At 46.5% G+C, this 19,367-nt stretch overlaps 1 protein-coding gene across 3 annotated transcripts in view; it reads right to left on the bottom strand.

The window, feature by feature from the left end:
* Positions 1 to 204: 204 nt before the first annotated feature.
* Akap8l (A-kinase anchoring protein 8 like) overlaps positions 205 to 19,367 on the bottom strand; it is a 35,634-nt gene continuing 16,471 nt past the window's right edge. For all 3 annotated transcript variants that reach the window (XM_021637537.2, XM_021637538.2, XM_021637539.2), the window contains 10 exons: positions 18,721 to 19,174; positions 18,546 to 18,642; positions 18,384 to 18,454; positions 17,978 to 18,041; positions 17,009 to 17,117; positions 15,459 to 15,600; positions 15,269 to 15,374; positions 14,942 to 15,072; positions 680 to 775; positions 205 to 569 (listed from right to left, as the gene is read on the bottom strand). In XM_021637537.2, the coding sequence (XP_021493212.1) occupies positions 279 to 569; positions 680 to 775; positions 14,942 to 15,072; positions 15,269 to 15,374; positions 15,459 to 15,600; positions 17,009 to 17,117; positions 17,978 to 18,041; positions 18,384 to 18,454; positions 18,546 to 18,642; positions 18,721 to 19,174 (1,561 nt within the window). In that variant the 3' untranslated portion in view covers positions 205 to 278. The remainder of the gene's footprint in view (positions 570 to 679; positions 776 to 14,941; positions 15,073 to 15,268; positions 15,375 to 15,458; positions 15,601 to 17,008; positions 17,118 to 17,977; positions 18,042 to 18,383; positions 18,455 to 18,545; positions 18,643 to 18,720; positions 19,175 to 19,367) is intronic.

Genomic DNA, 19,367 nt, shown 5'->3' with positions numbered 1-19,367 from the left:
CACCACCCCTCTGAGCCTTCCGGGTTGCTAGGCTCGGCGTCTACAGCATCTCGGGAGCTGGGCCTCAAGGGTAAGTTAGTGCGCAGGAGCGTCCGGGTCCGCGCAGGCGTGAGCTGCGCTTGTGGGTTTGCCCGCGCGCAGGCGCACTCAGTCTCTGGACGCCGCGGGGGCCCTCCCTCAGGACTCACTAACAACACAGTGACCTAGGGTGGGGAAGTACTTTATTAAGCTGCGCCTCCAGCCTTGGCCAAACGAGCTCTGCCCGCTGCCGGCACGGATTATGGATCGCCCCCACCACCCTCCTCGTCGTCTTCCACGTCAAGGCCGGGGATCCCGCGGATCTGGCACTGCAGCGCCCCGCCTAGCAGGGGTACCGCGCCCTCCTCCTCTGGCGGCGGCGGAGGTGGCGGTGTTGCAGTCCCCGGGGCTGGCTCCAGGGGCACCGGGGGCTGTGCAGGCACACCCTCTGCGTGCTCTGTCACTTCTGGTGCCCCCTCATCCAGAGCGCCACTCTCAACCTCGTCTTGTTCCTTCTCCTCCTCCGGGCTGTCGGTGAAAGGATTCTCGCCCTGTAGAGATTGATGGAAACCTTAAGGGAGGAAGGAGTCACAGTGTGGGGCCAGGCTCGCGCAGAGGATGGGGCAGAACTGGGGCAGTGCCTTCTTGGCTTTTACCTCACCTTCAGATAGCGTTCCAGCTTCTTGCTGATTAGCTTGTTGTTGAGAATGCTGCGGGCCACCATGAGAGAGGACTTCTTGGACTGCTCCATCATGAGCTATGGGGCAGGGCAAACAGGGCTGGTGAGGCTGCTCTAGAAGTCCGGCAAACCCAGCTGAGGCACAGATTCACCGATAACTAGAGACCTACTTTCTGTGAGTGCACTTTGGGCATAATTGTCCAGTCACCCTGGATAAGCATGCAAGGAATTAGGATGTGGTCTAATGCTGAAATGCTCCATTCATCCACTCCATAGTTACTGTATGTTGAAATCTGTTGCCTGGCCTCATGGCACAGGCAAATACAAGGCATACCCAGACTGCAGAGATGGCTCCAGAGATGGAAAGATGCTAGTCTTTCAAAGACTCGGGCTCACTTTCGACCAACACTCACAAAGTTGCTGAAAACAACCTCTAAACTACAATTCCAGGAGATCTGATGCCCTCTTCTGTCCGACACAGGCACCAAGCACTCGCATGGTGAGCATACATACATGCAGGCAAAACACACAGAAAATAAAAAAATAAATGTATAAAAAGTAGAGGAGGGCAGCTGGAGATAATAGTTCAGTGATAGAGTGCTTACTTAGTATTTTTGAAGCCCTAGGTTCAATCCCCAGACACACACAGAGAGGTGTAATAAAACCTATTAAAAGTAAAATGTGAAAACTGTAAAGGGTCTGGCCAAGATGGCTCAGTGGAAAAGGCATCTGTTACCAAGTTTGACAAACTGAATCCTATTCTCGGATTCCACACAGTAAAGGAGAGAGCCAACTTCTGCAAGTAGACTTCCACATGCTTTTTCACACACACAAATACACAGAGAAACTTGCCTTAACACACAAGGAAACTGTTTAGAATTAACAAGGAGAGTATGAAAACAGCTTGCACACCTGTAAGCCCAACATTCAGGAGAAAGAGAGGCAGACTGCAAGTTCAAGGCCAGTCTGACCTATAGAGTGAATTCCGAGATAGCTTGGGCTACATAAGACTGCCAACGAAACAAAATTGGAACACAGATGAAACTCTGTTGTTATACATCCTCTTAACCCACAGGACTTGGACATATATAATTGTAAGGTTAAAAAGATACACTTCTCTACTGGTGGATCAACTAGTTACAGACTTGAACAGCTGTTTGAGACTACACCAGAAATACAAATTTGCCTCAGTAATTCCCCAAAGAAATAAAACGTGTGGTAGTGCACACCTTGATCCCAGTACTTGGGAGGCAAGGGCAGGTGATCTCTGAGAGTTCAAGGCCAGCCACGGCTACACAGAGAAACCCTGTCTGGAAAAAGAAAGAAAATCAAATCTAGAAATATGCACATTTACTGGTTGTAGGGGTAAAGAACTCATCTTTTTTCTTTAGTGGAGAAGTAGGTAAACCATACTATCTAAAAGAACACCATTTGGCTCCTAAGGGCCTGCTGGCAGAGTATGAAAGTATGTGATGCACAGTGGGAAAGCGTGGGCCTTTTGTTGAGACAAGGTCTTGCTGTGATTAAGCTTAGGGTGTTCTGGGGAACTTGTTTGGTTGTTCTGGGATTATTTTTTTGTTTGCTTGAGACATTTCGTAGACTAGGCTGACCTGAACTCACTATGTAGTCCATGGTGATCTCTCAAACTTGTGGTATTTCTTCTGCCTCGGCCTTCCTAGTGTCAGGATTACAGAACACTTGACTATGTCTGGGTAATAAACTGGCTTTGAACTTGTGATCTTCTTGACCTCCAAAGAGGCTGGAATTGCAGACCTGTACTATCACATCTAAGTAATTCTGTCTGGAAGACTACATCAACATACTGATCATTTTTTTCAATGATAGGAGTACAGATGTGATTAAAGACAAAAAAAATCAAAGGAAGTTGGTTCTTTCCACCACATGTATACCAGGACTCAACACAGGCTGCCACACTTGGCAATAAGTGCCTTTACCAATTGAGCCGCCTCAACAGCCATCAGAGTTTTCTGTATACATCGTATCTATAAATAGACCCAGTAGCAGTGTGTGTCCTCTTGCCTGTAATCCCGGCACTGAGGGAGGCAGAGGCAGGTGGATCTCTGAGTTGGGAGGCCAGCCTGGTCTATAAAGTGAGTCCAAGACAGCTGAGGCTACAGAGAGAAACCTTGTCTCAAAAAACCAAACAGAAAAGGGGAGGGGAATGGAGAGATGGTTCAAAGGTTAAGAGCACTGGCTGTTCTTCCAAAGGTCCTGAGTTCAATTTCCAGAAACCACATGGTGGCTCACAACCATGTATTATGAGACCTGGTGTCCTCTTCTGGTCTGCAGGCACACATGCAGGCAGAACACTGTATATATAACAAATAAATAAATCTTAACAACAACAAAATAGACTGAGTCATACAATCACAATACTCTGCAGCTCCTCAAGAATTCTGGCTAACACACTGTCCTGTCTTACCCGTGTATGTGTCCAGAAATTGAAACACAAACAGCTGTTTCCAGATTTTGGTCACAATGACAAACATGAGAAATACTTTAAAAAATATAACTTTCGGGTTGGTGTTTTTATTTCTAACCAAGTAAGTATCCCAAGTGATAGTGCCTGATATCCAGTGCTTCCTCCAGTCCTCCATCCAAAAGTGACTCACATTTACTATGCTAGCCTTAAAACAGCCACCTGTACAGCACTCAGGAGAAAGAGAGAGCCTGACCTGGTTAGTGAAAACATATCCAGCAGAAACAGAGGCAGAAAGATCAGGTGAGCCAGAAGGTAAAACAGAGCCAGGACAGATTCCTCTTACCTGCCTCTTCTTGGCACTGGTTATTATGTTTTTGCTGTCAGATAAAAAAGAATGTTTGCTCTTCTGGTGCCATTGCCCTTGGCCAGCAGCAACCATGAGTACTCAGATGTATACACTGGACATAACTGCCCAGAATTTCTGTAAGCCAAGCCCCCTTGGCTTCTAGATTGCCTGGCCTGCTCAGGAAGAGTTCTTTGAATAGTCAAGGTAAACAAATGATCTAATTTTCTCCCTGGTCTCTTGATCATCTGTTTTTCACATTTATAATTTGTAGAATTTAATGACATGGTATGAAGCTGGGATACACTTTCTATTCCACAAGTTTATAAAATGCACCAGTATTTTCCTAGTAAACTTAAATGTAAGTCTATAATCCTATTCTTTTGTTATTTTGATTTTTGTTTTGTGTAGCCCTGGATGTTCTGGAACTCACTCTATAGACCAGGCTAGTCTAGAACTCAGATCCTCCTGTGTCTGTCTCTTGAGTGCTGGGATTAAAGTTGTATGCCATCACTGCCTGGCATCCTTTATTTTTCTTTTTTAAATAAATTTAAAATCCAGGACTAAGGATATAACTTGGTGGAACAATGTGCAAGACCCTGGACTTGATCTCAGCACATCTATACATCCATTCACATGTGCTCCCCACCGCCACCCACTAGAGAACAAGCACACACACCTCTGTAGGGCTCTGGAGAACAAGTTTTCCTCTCAGTTATTTGGTGACTAAACATAAGCCAACGTTAGGTTTTAATTCCTCCTTTATTCATCCTTGATGAATGACTCCTGAGCGTACCTGCACTAATGCTGAGTTAAGCAAATCCTGAGTTCTGAGACACACTGGGATCTTGTCAGTCTCTTTTTGGTTGCGCTGTTTTATTACTGGTCAACATCAGCTTCTTTTGTATTAAATTGTATTGGCTTTGCAGTAAGTTTTAATATCTGCTAAGCAAGTTCCTGGACTTAACAACTTCCCTTTGTACAGTATGTTTGGCCACTGTTAGACATGACATTGCTATGTGTATCTTAAATCCTATACCCTTACCACATTCCACTAACTTAGAGATCATTTTGCTTTAATCATTCAGCTTCTCTAAGAATGTTACTGCAGAATTAGCAAGATGGCTTCAATGGGTGAAGGTACTGTTTGCCAAATCTAGGGACCTGAGTTCTATCTCTGGGACCCACATGGAAGGAAAAAGCCTAACTCCCAAGAAAGTTGTCCTCAGACTTCCACAACATGTATGGAAAAGCGCACATGGACGGAAGCGCACATAAAAAAATAAATGTAATTTTAAAAAAGATTGTTGTTACATTTATGTACACTTTTCCTTCCAGTATTTTACGCCAAGAATGTTACTAGATTCTTACTGAGTCATCCTTGAAGACCAGATACAAGGCTAATTATAATTTAATACTAGGTTGATATTTATCTTTTCTCTTTATACCTTTTCATCTTTAACAGTATGCTAATCTATAATTTCTCTTTGGTATCATCTTTATCTGACCTCTGGAATTAAAGTTAAAAAGGCTTCATAGTTTGTTGTAGTAGGCAGATGCCTGTAATCCAGTACTTGGGAAGTAGAGGCAGGGGCACTGAGACCTAAAGACCAGCCTGGGCTACACAGTGAAATCCTATTTCAAACAAAACAAACAAGTGGTGGCTGGAAAGATACCTCAGTCAGAAAGTGCTTGTTCCACAAGTATGAGGGCCTGAGTCCAACCCTCAGACACCATATAAAAAAGTGGAAGTGAGCCAAGCACTGTGGTGCACGCCTGCGATCCCAGCACTCGGGGAGGCAGAGGCAGGCGGATCGCTGAATTCAAGACCAGCCTGGTCTAGAAAGCGTTTCCAGGACATCCAGGGCTACACGGAGATATCCTGTCTCAAACTCCCCCCAAAACAAACAAACAAAAAGAGTGGAAATGATGGCTTGTGTTTATAATCGTGGGATTATAGTAGGACACTTCCCACTCTCTCTACAGTGGGAAGTGGAGACAGGCTGGTCCCTGGGGCTGGCTGGCCGTCTAACCCTGAATACTTGGTAGGCTCCAGGCCAGTTCAGTGGAGGTCAAAAGAAAGAGGGAGGGAGAGGTTTATAGTGACTGAGGAATGTCTTATAGTCTTCAAAGCCCATAGATATATGTGCAAGCATATCCATACCTATACAACCCACCCTAACACACACACACACAAGAAACAAACTGGAAGCCTAAAATTTTACTTAAGAGTGGAGAGACTTCTAGCATAGCAGTCTAAGGGGCTCTAGGGACCTACTCTCTAACAAAACTGATAAAACTTAAAAACAAAACCTATCATTGGAAGACTCTGAAAATGTTCCAGAGGACAAACAGTGGATGAAGAAATGCTTAATAAAGAAAAGATACTTTGACCCAGTGACAGCAACAATTGCATTTCTCTTCCTGCTCCTGCTACCTGTTACTGAGGCTCAGCTAGATGCAGAGATAATAGTTTAATCTTAATCATACAAGAGCCAAGGCTTGCCTTCGGGCACAACATGCTAAGACTAGAGGGGCCCACCTATTCTTGGCTTGTTCATAAAGGGAAGTGCCCAAGGTGAGAGAGAAAGAGAGAGAGAGAGAGAGAGAGAGAGAGAGAGAGAGAGAGAGAGAAAGAAGCCAGGAGAGAGGCTACAGCCAGTTCACATCCCCTCATCTCTTCCTATTTATTTACTTTTTGGTTTTCTCGAGACAGGGTTTCTCTGTGTAGCCTTGGCTGTCCTGGACTCACTTTGTAGACCAGGCTGGCCTTGAACTTACAGTGATCCACTTGCCTTTGCTTCGCTTGAGTGCTAGGATTAAAGGCATGCACCACCATGTCCAGCTCTCCTTCATCTCTTTCTAAAAGCATAAAAGTGGTACAAAAAGAAGTGCTTCTTTGTCTTCATCCTTCTAGCCTTGGCCCAAATTCTGCCTTGGGAGAGCCCTACCTTAGAACAGTGAACTCTTAGTATTTCCCCAAAAGAACTGACTTATGCCCAAGAATGAAGGGCTCTCTCAAACCAAAGGAGAATGTGGAGAAAGGAGACTGGAAGACTGGAGAGTAATATAAACTCAACTAAAGGCTGGCTATGTTGCCACAAAACAAACAAACAGAACAAGACTGACAATAAATCTCAAACAATAATCTCAGAAACTATCCCTATTAGAAGCCCCCAAATGGGGTAAATGATTGCAGGGCCTGAACTCAGAGTGTCAGTGCATGCTAGAGAAACATTCTACCACTAAGTCACAGCTCAGGCCAAGAACCAGGATTTAAACAACAGATCAGATTAGAATGAAGTTCACTATCAGGGTACTGCTAAAAAAAAAAAAAAAAAAGCTATCAGCCAGAAATTAATGTAGTTCATTTAGATGGTGTGGCTAGGAAAGAGACAGGTGACTTAAAACCACTCCCAGAAATTCTCAGACTCTCAGGGTTTCCTCTCTCAAAGGTCAACATCAAACTCTCACTATAGGGACCACTGGCAGATACCTCATTAAAGAATCTGGCTCATCCTAGGAATGGAGCTTAGTGTTGGAGTGTAGCATTAGTTTTTAAACTGTTTTATGTGGGGTTCCTTAAAACTTCTCCCTTCTCTCCAACCTCCCAAGCCCTACACAGGAGAGGTTAGTAGGGATGGGGGCGCAGACCCCTTTACTTCACCCAGCTGTTTAGGGTCAATGGGTTCTTTCAGGGCTCTACCAATCTCCATCAATAGTAAACACAGCCAGCAGTCTCCTCCAAGCTGCTGTGGCCCGCAGAGTTTCTCTCCATCTGTCTGCTTCAAACTGTCACACTGTCCGTCTCTGGTCTCTCCAAACTCTATGCCAACACTGCAGGCCACAACACTCTTCCTGGGCTCTTGTATATATATCCCCAGAGACCTAGACCACACCCTCTCCATGCACATTGCAGACTGTTACCAACTGTCAGAGGTCATGTTCCACAAGAGGCAATAATCAGGTGTGGACACACTAAAGCGCAACTAAAATCCCACACTTGGAACTAAAACAAAAACATATTTACATAGCATAACTAAATATACAAAGAAATCAAAATTTCCACTATAGTGCTTGTCTAGAATGTACAAGGCCTGGAGACTTAACTCCAACATCCACAGAAAGAAAGAGAAAAGAATTAGCTAGTCATTAAACACACCGTAAGCAAATATGTTAACAAGTTGCTGCCTATGTGGAGGGTGAGGACCTATGCCCGGGGGGTGGGGGGGTGGGGTGTCAGCCATGATGTGTTTCCAAAACATTTAGATTATGGGCTGGAGAGATGGCTCATCGATTAAGAGCACTGCCTGCTCTTCCAGAGGTTCTGAGTTCACTTCCCAGCAGCCTGGGAGTTCAAGTCCTCCCAACCATCTACACTGGGAGCTGATGCCCTTTTCTGGCCTGCAGGCGTACACGTAGATGGAACTTTCATAAAATAAATGAATAAATATCTTTTTTAAAAAAAGTCTAGATTATGAGATGTTCAAAGGAAACTAACCTATATTATAAACAACAAAATAAACAAGACTAAAAACAGCAGACAGGAAGCAATCCTGGACAGTGACTAGATACCAGTTTCTTCAGTGTGTAGACCAGGCTGGCCTTGAACTCAGAGATCGACCTGCCTCTGCCTCCAAACTGCTGGGATTAAAGGAGTGCACCTCTATCACCCTAAGTAGCTTTTCTTACAGTTATTTGATACAGTATTTTCCTTATGTAACTTACTGATAATCCGAGTACTCATCTACCAAAATGGGGGCCACCACTGCTTGACAGTTTTATCATACTTCAAAGTGGCAATTAACACATTACGATGGGCTTGGAGGTAGCAGCGGGCATAGCTGCGAGTTTGGGACAGCTTAGTCTATATAGAAAATTCCAGGCCAGCCAGAGGTACATAGTGAGCCACTGTCTTCAAAAGCCAAGGTGAACAAAATAAACCCGGAAAAAAAAAGCCACCATATTTAAAGGACACAGATTATCAACAAAGATGTACTAATATCTTTTTATAAAAGTACAACTAAATCTCAGAACAGAAACAAAACATTCACCAGGAGTTCAATAGCAGATATAAATAATCAGTAAGCCTGTAGGTCAGAAGTATCATAAAACAGGGTCCTACTTTCATCTCTCCTCCCACAGAAATGGACCCGAGGCTTGACAGTGGGGATTTGAATTACATTTGTTTGTTTGTTTGGTGGTGGGCACACATGGAGATGAGAGGAGAAGTTTCTCCCTTTCCACCATGTGAGTCCCAGGAATCAAAGTCAGCAAGTGCCTTTATCTGCTGAGCAGTCTTGCTAGTCCAACAGGGAGGATTTAAGGAGATGGCAGACACCGACCTAGGAACTTCCACTTTGTCTTTGCCTCTTGCTCTGTTTCCTTCTTCTGAACTAGTCAGGAGTCTTTCCTTCCAACAGTCACTGGATCACAGTTAAGACAAGGAACCAAAATTGACCCTAAACAAGACACCTTCTTGGCACCAACATGGCAGATCCTGAGATAATGGCTGGTCACAGTCAGACCAGGAGGATGTGGACTAATGGTATTATGTGCTTGCTTTTGTTCATCTTCCCTATTTGAAACTAAGACTGCTGTAAGCGCTGTTTTCCACAGCAGGGTAATCAGCCTTTCACCACTGTTTGTCTCTCTGATTGGCTTCCTAGGACAAATGGCTGAGACTAGTCCTTTGGGATTCCACGTGTGTGGGGCTTTTGTTTGAACTCAGGCAACAACAACAACAACAACAAGAACAACACCTAAAGAACAGAGAGGAGAAAAACGTGAAGAAAAATAGTCTCAGACAGCATTAAGTTACTCAACATAATGTATAATGACAGAATAAGAAAAAGGAAGAGGACAAAAAAGCTAAAAGCTTCCCAAGACTGATGAAAGCTTTAACCTACACAACTACCCCAAGGAGAAAAAACACAGACACCTAAAAAAGATGCAGCATAACTCAGAGCACCAAAAGCCCAATAAAAGAGCCTGAAAGCCACAAGAGAAAAATAAATTCTCATTTATAAATTGATATCTCATCAGACAGGTGAAGCTGGAAGACCATAAGAACAAAACAATAGAGATGCTTTATGAAAATAATTGTCACCTTGGCTCTGGCTGGCCTTGAACTCACAGAGATCTACTGGCCTGTGCCTTCTGAGTAAATGGATTAAGGAACTATGCTACCACACCAAGCACAAATCATACTTTGAAAAACACTGTTGAAAGAAAAGAAAGAGTAAAAAAAAAAAAACAAAAACAAAACCCAAACCTCAAAATAACAGAAAAAGACTCATAATCATCAATTAGAATTCAATACTACAAGACTAACTCTGCCCACTGTACCAAGAGGTAACAAATCATTTATTTTAAGATAATAGGACTCCCCAAGCTCGTCTAAAAACTCAATATAATTCTATCAGAATACCAGTCGGTTTTTGAGAGAAAATGACAAGTTAATCCTAAAACCAAAGAAAATATAACAGAATCAGTCTTGAAAACAATGGTACATCATGCACTCTAAACTTAACTAAGACAAAGATAGAACAAGTATCAGCACACAGGCAGAAACACAGATTACTTCTAACTCGAGGCTAGCGGAAGTTGCAGAGTGAGAACTCCTCTTGTGACAACAAATAACCAAGTTCCTTGTCCTACCTCCCACCCAAAAGAACCAACAACAATGGGATAATATTTACAGTCCAGAAATAAACCCAGACAGTTATAGTCAACTGACTTTTTACATGGGGCGAAGGTCATTTACTGAGGGAAAGAACTATCTTTCAACTGTGTAATAGAAATTTTGGTTTCTTTAAAAACTCACTTGTTTTTGTTTTAGTCCCAAGTGTGGGATTTTCGTTTGGGCTTTAGTTTGTCCACAGCTGATAACTGCCTCCTATGGGGTGTGGTCTTTGCCAGCTGGTAATGGCCTGCCCTGCAGTACCGACAGGGGCGTGGTCTAGGGCTCAGGGGCATGGTCTAGGGCTCTAAGGGACATAATATGAGAAGCCCAGACACAGATGGTGTGGCAGTCTGGGGAGACACGGGAGAGAGGCTTCCTAGTGAAGCTGGCTTGGAGGAGAAAGATGGAAGAGACTATTTGCTGCATTTGCTGTTGACGAAGATTGGTATATAGCTCCAGAAGAACCCACTGACCCTAAACAGTTGGGAGAAGTAAAGGGGTCTGTGCCCCTTCCCCAGCTAACCTCTCTCCTTCCTAGGGTTGGGGGTTTGGAAGGGAGAAGCTTTAAGGGATCCCCCTCCCCCACAAAAAAAGGTTTAAAAATTAGTGCAACATAAGTGGTGCTGGGATAATTGGATATCCACATGTAAAAGAATGAAACGGGGTCCTGGCTTTATAGGATAAAACAATTAAATGGATTAAGGCCTAACTGTAAAAGCTGAAACCAGAAAACTCAAGAGCTAGGTACAATGGATCACACTTGGAATATTGGTACTCAAGAGGTAGAGTTAAGAAGACTGCCACAAGTTCAAAGCTAGTCTCTCTACAAAGCAAGTCCGAGGCCAGCCAAAGGTACAAGCACAGTGAGATTCCATCTTAAAAACGGGGAATGGGAGTGGTGGAGTTTCTACACAACTTTAGCTTAATACATTTTTAGATAAGATAATAACACCCTAACCATAAATAATAAAAGGTAAAACAGAGTGGATTTTACCAAAATTAAATTTTTGGCTGGCTGTGACAAAGCAAGCCTAGATCCAAATACTTAACTGGCTGAATCAAGATCTCCAGTTCCAGGCCAGCCTGACCTACACTGTACGATAATGCCTCAAAACAAAACAGGTGAGGATGTTGCTCAGTGGCAAAATGCTTGCCTGTAAGTACAAGGCTGTAAGTTTGTCTCAATTCCAGCATTGCAAAACAGACAAGCAAACAAACAAACAAAACACCTGTAAGGGGCTGGAGAGATGGCTCAGGGGTTAAGGGCACACATTACATTAGGCATGGTGGCGCTCACCTTTAATCCCAGCACTCGGGAGGCAGAGACAGGACCGATCTCTGTGAGGTCAAGGTTGGCCCGGTCTACAGTGAGTTCAAGGCTAATCAAGGCTACACAGAGAAACCCTGTCATGGAAAACCATAAAAAGGGGGCTGGAGAGATGGCTCAGAGGTTAAGAGCACTAGCTGCCCTTCCAGAGGTCCTGAGTTCAATTCCCGGCAACCACATGGTGGCTCACAACCATCTATAATGAGCTCTGGTGTCTTCTGGTGTGCAGGTGTACATGCAGGCAGAACACTGTATACATAATAAAAAAATCTTTAAAGGGGGGGGGCAGGCATTGCTGTTTCAGAGGACTTGAGTGAGTTCCCAGTACTCACATCAGGTGGCTCACAGCCAACCTGTACCTCTAGCTCCAGGGGGATTTGATGCCTTCTCTTCTGGCCAGCACAAGGTCTACGCTCTTTCTATTATTTCTTTTTTCTTTTGGTTTTCTGGGGCAGGGTTTCTCCGTGTAGCCATGGTTGTCCTAGACTCCCATTATAGACCAGGCTGGCCTTGAACTCACAGAGATCCACCTGCTTTTGCCTCCCTGAGTGCTGGGATTAAAGGCGTGCACCACTGTGCCTGGCTTACATTACAATGTGAACAATAGCAAAAACACAATCAATTATGAAGTAGCAATAAAAATAACTTATGGTTGGGGTTCCCACAACACAAGGAACTATATTAGAGAGTTGCAGCATTAGGAAAGTTGAGAACCACTGCCTAAGAGGATGAGTGGATTAAAAAAAAAAATGAACAAAAACAGTATATTTAAACAGTAAATATATTAATCCGTACAAAGGATGAAGTCAACACATGCTATAATGTAGAGATCCCTGAAAATGCCATGCTCATAGTATAGAAGCAACCATAATCCATGTGACTATTAGGTGACTATTTATAAGCAATGTCAGAAATAGGCAAATACATGGTAAACTGAAAGCTCCTAGGACCAGCTTTGGAGCAGGTAGGACTGGGTAACAGCTAACATGTTCTATAGCTGACTGCGGTATGGTTGCAGAACTCTGTGGTCTGTGGGATCAACTCCAAACCATTGAACTCGCTGTATTTTTTTAAAATGTGTGTCTCTTGCGAATGTATATTGTGTGTGTACATGTGTATATATATATATATATTTTTACATGTGTATATTGTTCCTGCATGTACATGTATGTGTAGAAGCTAGAGATTTTGGGTATCTGTCCTCATCACTCCAACTATTTTATTTTATTTTATTTTTTTAATCCAGGATCTCTCACTGAACCCGAAGCCCATCAATTCATCTAGAATGGCAGAGAGCTTTAGGAACCTACCTGTCTCCATGTCCCTGAGACATGAGAAGATTTATAGGTGTTAGGAAGCCACGGCTGGCTGTTTTCACAGTGTTATGCAATGTGACTCGCTGTCTCAAACTCTTACTAGCATGGTTTCTCCATCATGATGGCCTGTACCTTTGAACTGTTACCCAAAATAAACCCTACCTTCTTTAAGTAGTCAGGTATATTGTCACAGCAATGAGAAAAGTATCTAATTACTCAGGGAGTTCCTAAATCTGGTAACAAGTGTCTTTATAAAAGATACATAGGAGAATCATAGAAAAGAAAGCAATCCTTCTGTCTCAGGCCCCCAAGTGCTGGGGTGTGAGCCACCATCGTAGTCTGAACTTTCAAATATGTCATATTTAAACTGCATTAAAATTGCCTCATTTGCAATTTCATCAAAGGCAAAATCTCTATGCCAATTCTGACTTTATTTTCTTAGCTATTGCTAATTTTTCCTACATTGTATTAATGTCATGTACTCTCACCTTCCACAATCTTTTCTTCCTAACTGGACTTGGCCTGTTCAACAAGAAGGAAATCATGTCTGGTACTAGAAACCTAGCCAAGTACTCAGGGTTAGTGACGTCATGGATCTTGAAAGAGAATGTACAAACCACTTTTCTAAAACGGCATCATCTTGAGCTACATTCTTCTTTTTTAAATTTTATTTTATGCGCATTAGTGTGAAGGTGTCAGATCCTTTGGAATTGGGGCTACAGGGAGTTGCGAGCTGCCATGTGGGTGCTGGGAATGGACCTGGGTCCTTTGGAAGAGCAGACAGTGCTCTTAACCACTGAGCCACCTCTCCAGCCCCCTGAGCTACATTCTAAATATTTGTCCTTATCCCCACCAATAAGTGCAGTCCTCATTCCTCATCAAGGAAACTTCTCTTTATAAAAGTCGGAGACCATAACAGAGAACCACAACCAATCAAAATGCAATTGTGGAACCCAGTTCCAACTGATCTATACATACTGATACAACACAACTCTTGAATCTAAGGCTCAGGAATAACTGAGGAAGAAAAACTGAAAAGACTGTAAGAGCCAGAGGAACAGGGAGTTTGCTGTCAGATTGTATCTTATAGAAACATCAGATGCTATATCCATGAAGTCGCATAACACGGCTGCCTAAACATTACTTGAACAAGTACAGATGAAACCAATAGATATGCTAATATGAAAGAAGAAACTGGAGAGGCCTCATCCTACACAAAGAACTACCAAAGAATGCTGACACTGGGAGAAACAGTCCTCCCCAGAGAAGAGTACAGAAATTGGTTATCCAATTGTGGATCAGCCCTGAAAACATAAACATGAAGTAACATTACACAGACTGAGCAGGTTGTATTTAGGAATACACAAACACACACATATATGTTCTCATATGTAACAACAATTAAAGAAAAAGAGGTCATGAATTTGAAAAAGGGCAAGGAAGGGGAGGCACATGGAGGATTTGTAAGGAGAAAAGAAAAGGGAGAAATGATGTAATCATATATGCTCAAAAAAATCCAAACAAAACAAACAAAAGACCGAACACATACTTTGACCTCAGAAAGGCCTGGAAGACAAGGAACAGTGTACTAATTTTCTTACTAAATGTGCTTCTTTCCCTGCATCAAATATCATACACTCCACTTGTCCACAATCCTAACAGCACCACGGGCAGCTGGTTCCCAAGTCTTCAGGTTCCTCCCTCAGGCCAATGTCTGGTTCCTGTATTTCACCAGCATTCCTCTTCTTTATTCCCAAGGTCATTCTGATCCACATGGCCTGAGAACAGCTTCCTGCATTCCTCATGGCAGATGTCTCTGGTTCATCATTAGCTCTAATACTTTTATCCAACTATTGAACTCTGCCAGTGACAGAAGTAAGCCTCTGCAATCTAATTCCCTTCTCTCTTGCAGCCACGCCAGTACTGTTTGTTGGCTTCTGACTTCTGAAACCAATTTAGCTGCTGATCCTTTTGCATATGAAGGTCCCATATTCCAAGATGCTCTTTAAAAGTCCAGCTCAATGTCACCTCAATGTCACACAGTCTGCATGTTTCTCTTCTTGTCCCTACCTCACCCATAGGCAAGCAGAGGCTATAATGCCAGAAAAGGACACCTGGACCTCAACTCACCCTGCGGTTCCGGTTGTGCTCCATAGTTTTGAGATGCTTTTGGATGATTCCAAACTGCATGGGGATGAAGAGGTCACAGGCTGCACAATGGGCTGCCTCTACCTTCTTCACAAAATGCTCCATAGCAATTTCTGTTGGGGGCAGAAGAAGAGAAGTCACTCACTGGTCTTAGGTGCCAAAGATGAACTTCTTAACTTTCCCTGCCACTTGTACATGAGCCTGAGACTGGGTGAGCAGTGGAACATTGTGCCACTGCACTGAGAAATAGAGAGGGGCAGGCTGGGGCCCACCTGATGGCAGCCATCCAAATGGGATGGACCTTCTCACCTTGGGTCAGATCTTGGTCTCTGTAGATTTGCTGGATCAGACCGTCAAGGTCCTCCACAGTTTTTCGGAGCTCCTCTGTCTTCTTGGTCTTGTTGGTGACATATTCCTATCAGAGACACAAATGTGTCAGCTACTCCGTGACCCCAGAGACTAGAGACATCAATAGCAGATGTGCTGCTCGGAAGCTTACCTGCAGAAAGTCAGCGGTCTGCTTGGGAAGCTTGGTGCCTACATATTTGAAGTGTTCCTTGTGGAACTTGCTGTCAAGGTGGCTACCCATCTCATCCTCATAGAAAGTCCGGTATTTGCAGAGAGAACACACAAACTGGATCCTGCCACAGGAAGAAAACAAGAGGCTGAGGCTGCAAGGGTCCCAGGAAATGGCACTGCTATTTCACCCAACCCAGGTGCAGGCCTTAAAACAGGCCTCACTCTCAAGTGCAGTCCCAGCAGAGGGGTAGGCTGGGACTGTTAGGGCTGGGAGCAGAAGGGGACAGTCTGTAGGCTGCAGTTACAGCAACGTAGGGGTTAGGGGAAGAACTCTTCCTTCCCACAGGCAGGAGGCTGAGACCCGAGGCATTCCTCGGGCAAAGAGTCGCTGGAAAGTTGTCGGACGGCCTCTCTACCAAGGCTGGGCAGGAGCTTGTGCATTTGGCCCAACTGGGGACCAGAAGGAAGGATGCCCTGGCGAGAGCCAGGAGGGCCTGAGGTGCAGAATGGAGTACGCAGTCCCGAGGCAGTGCCTGAAAAGGTGCTGCATCTTCCTTCTGGGGTCTGCGGGACTCAAAGGCCCAGCCCATCCTCTGCTCAGAATGCCTGGGGGTGGTGCCAGGAGGGATGGGAGGCAGCAGGCCTGGGCACCTGCTGCCTCATCTTCCTCTTCCAAGAAGAGACCAGTCTGAGCTGGAAGGAGGGCGCCCGCCTGGCCTGCCAGAAGGCAGCCTGGAATCACTGGGCGAGGTGCTCTGTCTAGGCCTCGTGTCCACAGCAGAAGCCTGGGGTCTAGGGCCTGTGCTGGAACAGGCCACCGTGGCAAGGGGCGGAGGCCAGCCGCCACTGAGGCCTCAGGGCGGGTCCCTACCTCTGCCGGACGTCCTTATCTGGGCCACGGGGTCAGCTTTGTCTGAAGAGCCCAGGGGCCGGGCGCCGGCGAGGCTGAGTGGAAGGTCCAGCAAGAGCAAGAGTCTGAGGCGGAGGAGGCAAGCGCCAGTGCGGGAGCCCTGAGGGCAGACAGACCCGACCAAGGGGCGTGAAGGGCTCAGCCACAGACAGGCCCGGCCTGAGAGGGCCGGTGGGCAGGGCCAACAGCAGACCCAGAGGCTGCCATAGCCCACGGGTGCTGTCATCTCTCCTGGGCACCGCGGTGGCCTCTTGGCAGCTAGCTGGGGCGGCACAGGCGCCTTGGACCTTGAGTCTCTGATGAGCTGGCCCCCTCCCTCAGGGGCATCAGGCCCCCTGTGCACCTCAGGGCTTGTGCGCTGAGTGACCTAGTGCTGGAACTTCTGGGCAATGGTGCTGAGCAGTGCCAGGTCTCAGGCCACAGATGGCAGCAGTCACCAGGTGGCCACAGAGGGGCAGGGGGACGAGTCAGGACTTGGGAGCTGGGCCTGGCGGGAAGCAGGGTCCATGCACAGCAGAGCAGGTGGTGGTTCCCAAGGAAGGTCAGAGGGCGGCGAGATGGCCCTGCTCTCCTGGTGGCAGCCCCAGAGCGAGGCAGAGGGATGGAGGGAAGACAGTTACCTTTCTACCATACGGTCTCGCTGCCGCTTTTTCTGCTTGTCTTGGCTCTTCTTGCTTGCCTGCAACTTGCGTTTGGCCTGGCTGTTCTCATCCTGGGTGGTTAAGGCCCCTGTGTTAACAGAAAGGCAGAGTTACGAGCAGGACTCTAAGAGAATAGACCCTGTGGCCTGTGGCTGAATCACCCGCTGTCCACTCCATAGGGTCCATCTGAGAGCAGCTGTATACATAAAGCCTCAGGCATGAGCAGGGCTGGGTGCCCTGGGCAGAGCAGGAAGTAGATTTGGCTTAGGCACCAGGAGAGGGGGGACACGTGCTGACCCCTCTATTTTCTGGAACACCCTTACTCTCTGCAGAGTGGGTGCAGAGAAGCTGGAAGGCAAAGACAGGCTGTCTTGGTGGGAACACAAGTGTGTTCAGAGGGACTGGGTGGCGGGATGCAGGGAGGCCGTTCACATGGCCCTGCCCACCCCCCACCGGGCACCGCGGCAACAGTGGGCTGAGGCTGGATGTACTGTTAGGTACCTGCTGGCGCTCATCACTCAGGTGGGGGGACACGGACTCCCAACAAGGGCTGGAGAGGCGCTAAGGGAGAGGACACGCAAACCAGAGCCGTAAAAACTGCACCAAGGGTCCCAGCTCGGACACCAGCCACTGAGGACTTGGAACTATGTGTTACTGAGGGACCAGGGGTGGGGTGTGTGTGCCGGGGGCTCCCCACACTTTTGCTTGCTGCCCCCACCTGAAGGCAAAACCAAAGTGCTAGACTGAAGGCCACACCATATACAACCTCTGCCTAGTAAAAGCAGAGGCAGGCTGGGAGGGCTCAGGAAGAGCTGACATGTACCCAGTCCCACAAGAAGGTCCCCAGGCGGCCACATTTCTGCTACAACCCTGCCCTCAGCTGGAGCCCACCCACTACAGGCACCTGAAAGAGCCATCCCAATACACAGGCACCCATGGAAGACTCACCTTTCTCTGAATCGTCTTTGCCTTCTTCTCTCCCTTCCTCCTTTCCCTCCTCTTCCTCTCCTTCCTAACATACAATTTTAAAACTTAACTTTAAAAACAGCACGGTTACTTATACTGGCTCTACAGGACTAAGGGCCAGGAGTGGGAGCATCAGACTTTCCCACAACCTGGCGCACAGATGCCTGCATGCCCCCATTTCTCGAAAGGAAACGCACTGCTAGTGAAGTGATCTCTACTTTTCCCCAGATACACAGCCTCTTGGTGCTGGTCACTCACCACCCACACATACAGGTGACACGACACTGCCTGTGACCCCTATAGCAAGGGTCTATGCGTCTTCAAGCCAGCTCTGTTTTCCTAGGCCCCACCTGCAGAGAGCAAGAGCCTGGGGTCTAGGGTTACTTACTGCTCGGGAGCCTTTCTCCAAAGTCTCAGCACTTTCAGTACCCTCTGCAGCTTCCCCCTCAGTGCCTTCATCTGCAAGGGGAGATGTCACACTCAGTCTTGGAGCCTCATGGTGGCAGGGAGCAGGGGGCAGGAAGCAGGACCCCCACATTGCCCAATTTACCATTGTCTGAGTCACTGTTGTCTGAGCAGTCTGTTCTGGTAGCTTTGCTGTCTGGCTCATCAGGACTGCCACCCTGCTTTCTCTTCTTCTTTTTGGTCTGAGCCAGAAAGAAGGAGTTAAGTTAGAGATGGTAGCTATAGCCTCACAAGGGTCAGGAGGGGGTAGGCCAGCTTACCCGGAAGTCAGCTGTGGTCCAGGTTTTCCAGGTCCGCCTCATCTGCTTCATGCCATTGCCAAATCCGAAGCCAAAGCGGGAGCCACCAGAGAAGGCACCCCCACCACGCATGCCCTGGAACATGCCATACTCGGGGATGATGTTCTGGGAGAAGAGGGAGGGCAGCCGGGAGGCACCAGGCATGCACTGGCCCCGGGCCCCCATGGGGTCTTCCCACATGCGCCCATAGCCCGAGGCCATTGGCCGTCCACTCCGGGCATCCCGGGCCCAGCCCTGAGCCCTTGGACCATATGTATCTCCTCCACGCATTCGAAACTGGTCACGGTAAGCATCATATTGGCCCTCATAGGCCATTTCCATCTCAGGGTCAAGCTCGCCATAGTCATAGCTCGACCGGTAGAGGTCACGTTCATTCAGGATGGCCCTTGAGTCACAGGCCTCATAGGAGTCATATCTGTGGAGACACATGGCAAGCATCAGGCAGAGCCCCATAGAGTCTCGACTCCTGATGGTCTAGCCTACTGCTCTTGCCCTGCTCTGTTGCCACTCCCAGTCTTATGAAAACTCAACAGAACACTTAGGAAGGAGGTCAGATCACCTGTCTAAAACAGATGGTTTGCCCTCAGCTATAGCTCCTAGGTGGCTTA

This window comes from Meriones unguiculatus, chromosome 17, assembly GCF_030254825.1.
Source record: "Meriones unguiculatus strain TT.TT164.6M chromosome 17, Bangor_MerUng_6.1, whole genome shotgun sequence".
In the NCBI taxonomy this organism is placed as follows: Eukaryota; Metazoa; Chordata; class Mammalia; order Rodentia; family Muridae; genus Meriones; species Meriones unguiculatus.
This window is presented reverse-complemented; position numbering and strand designations above follow the sequence as displayed.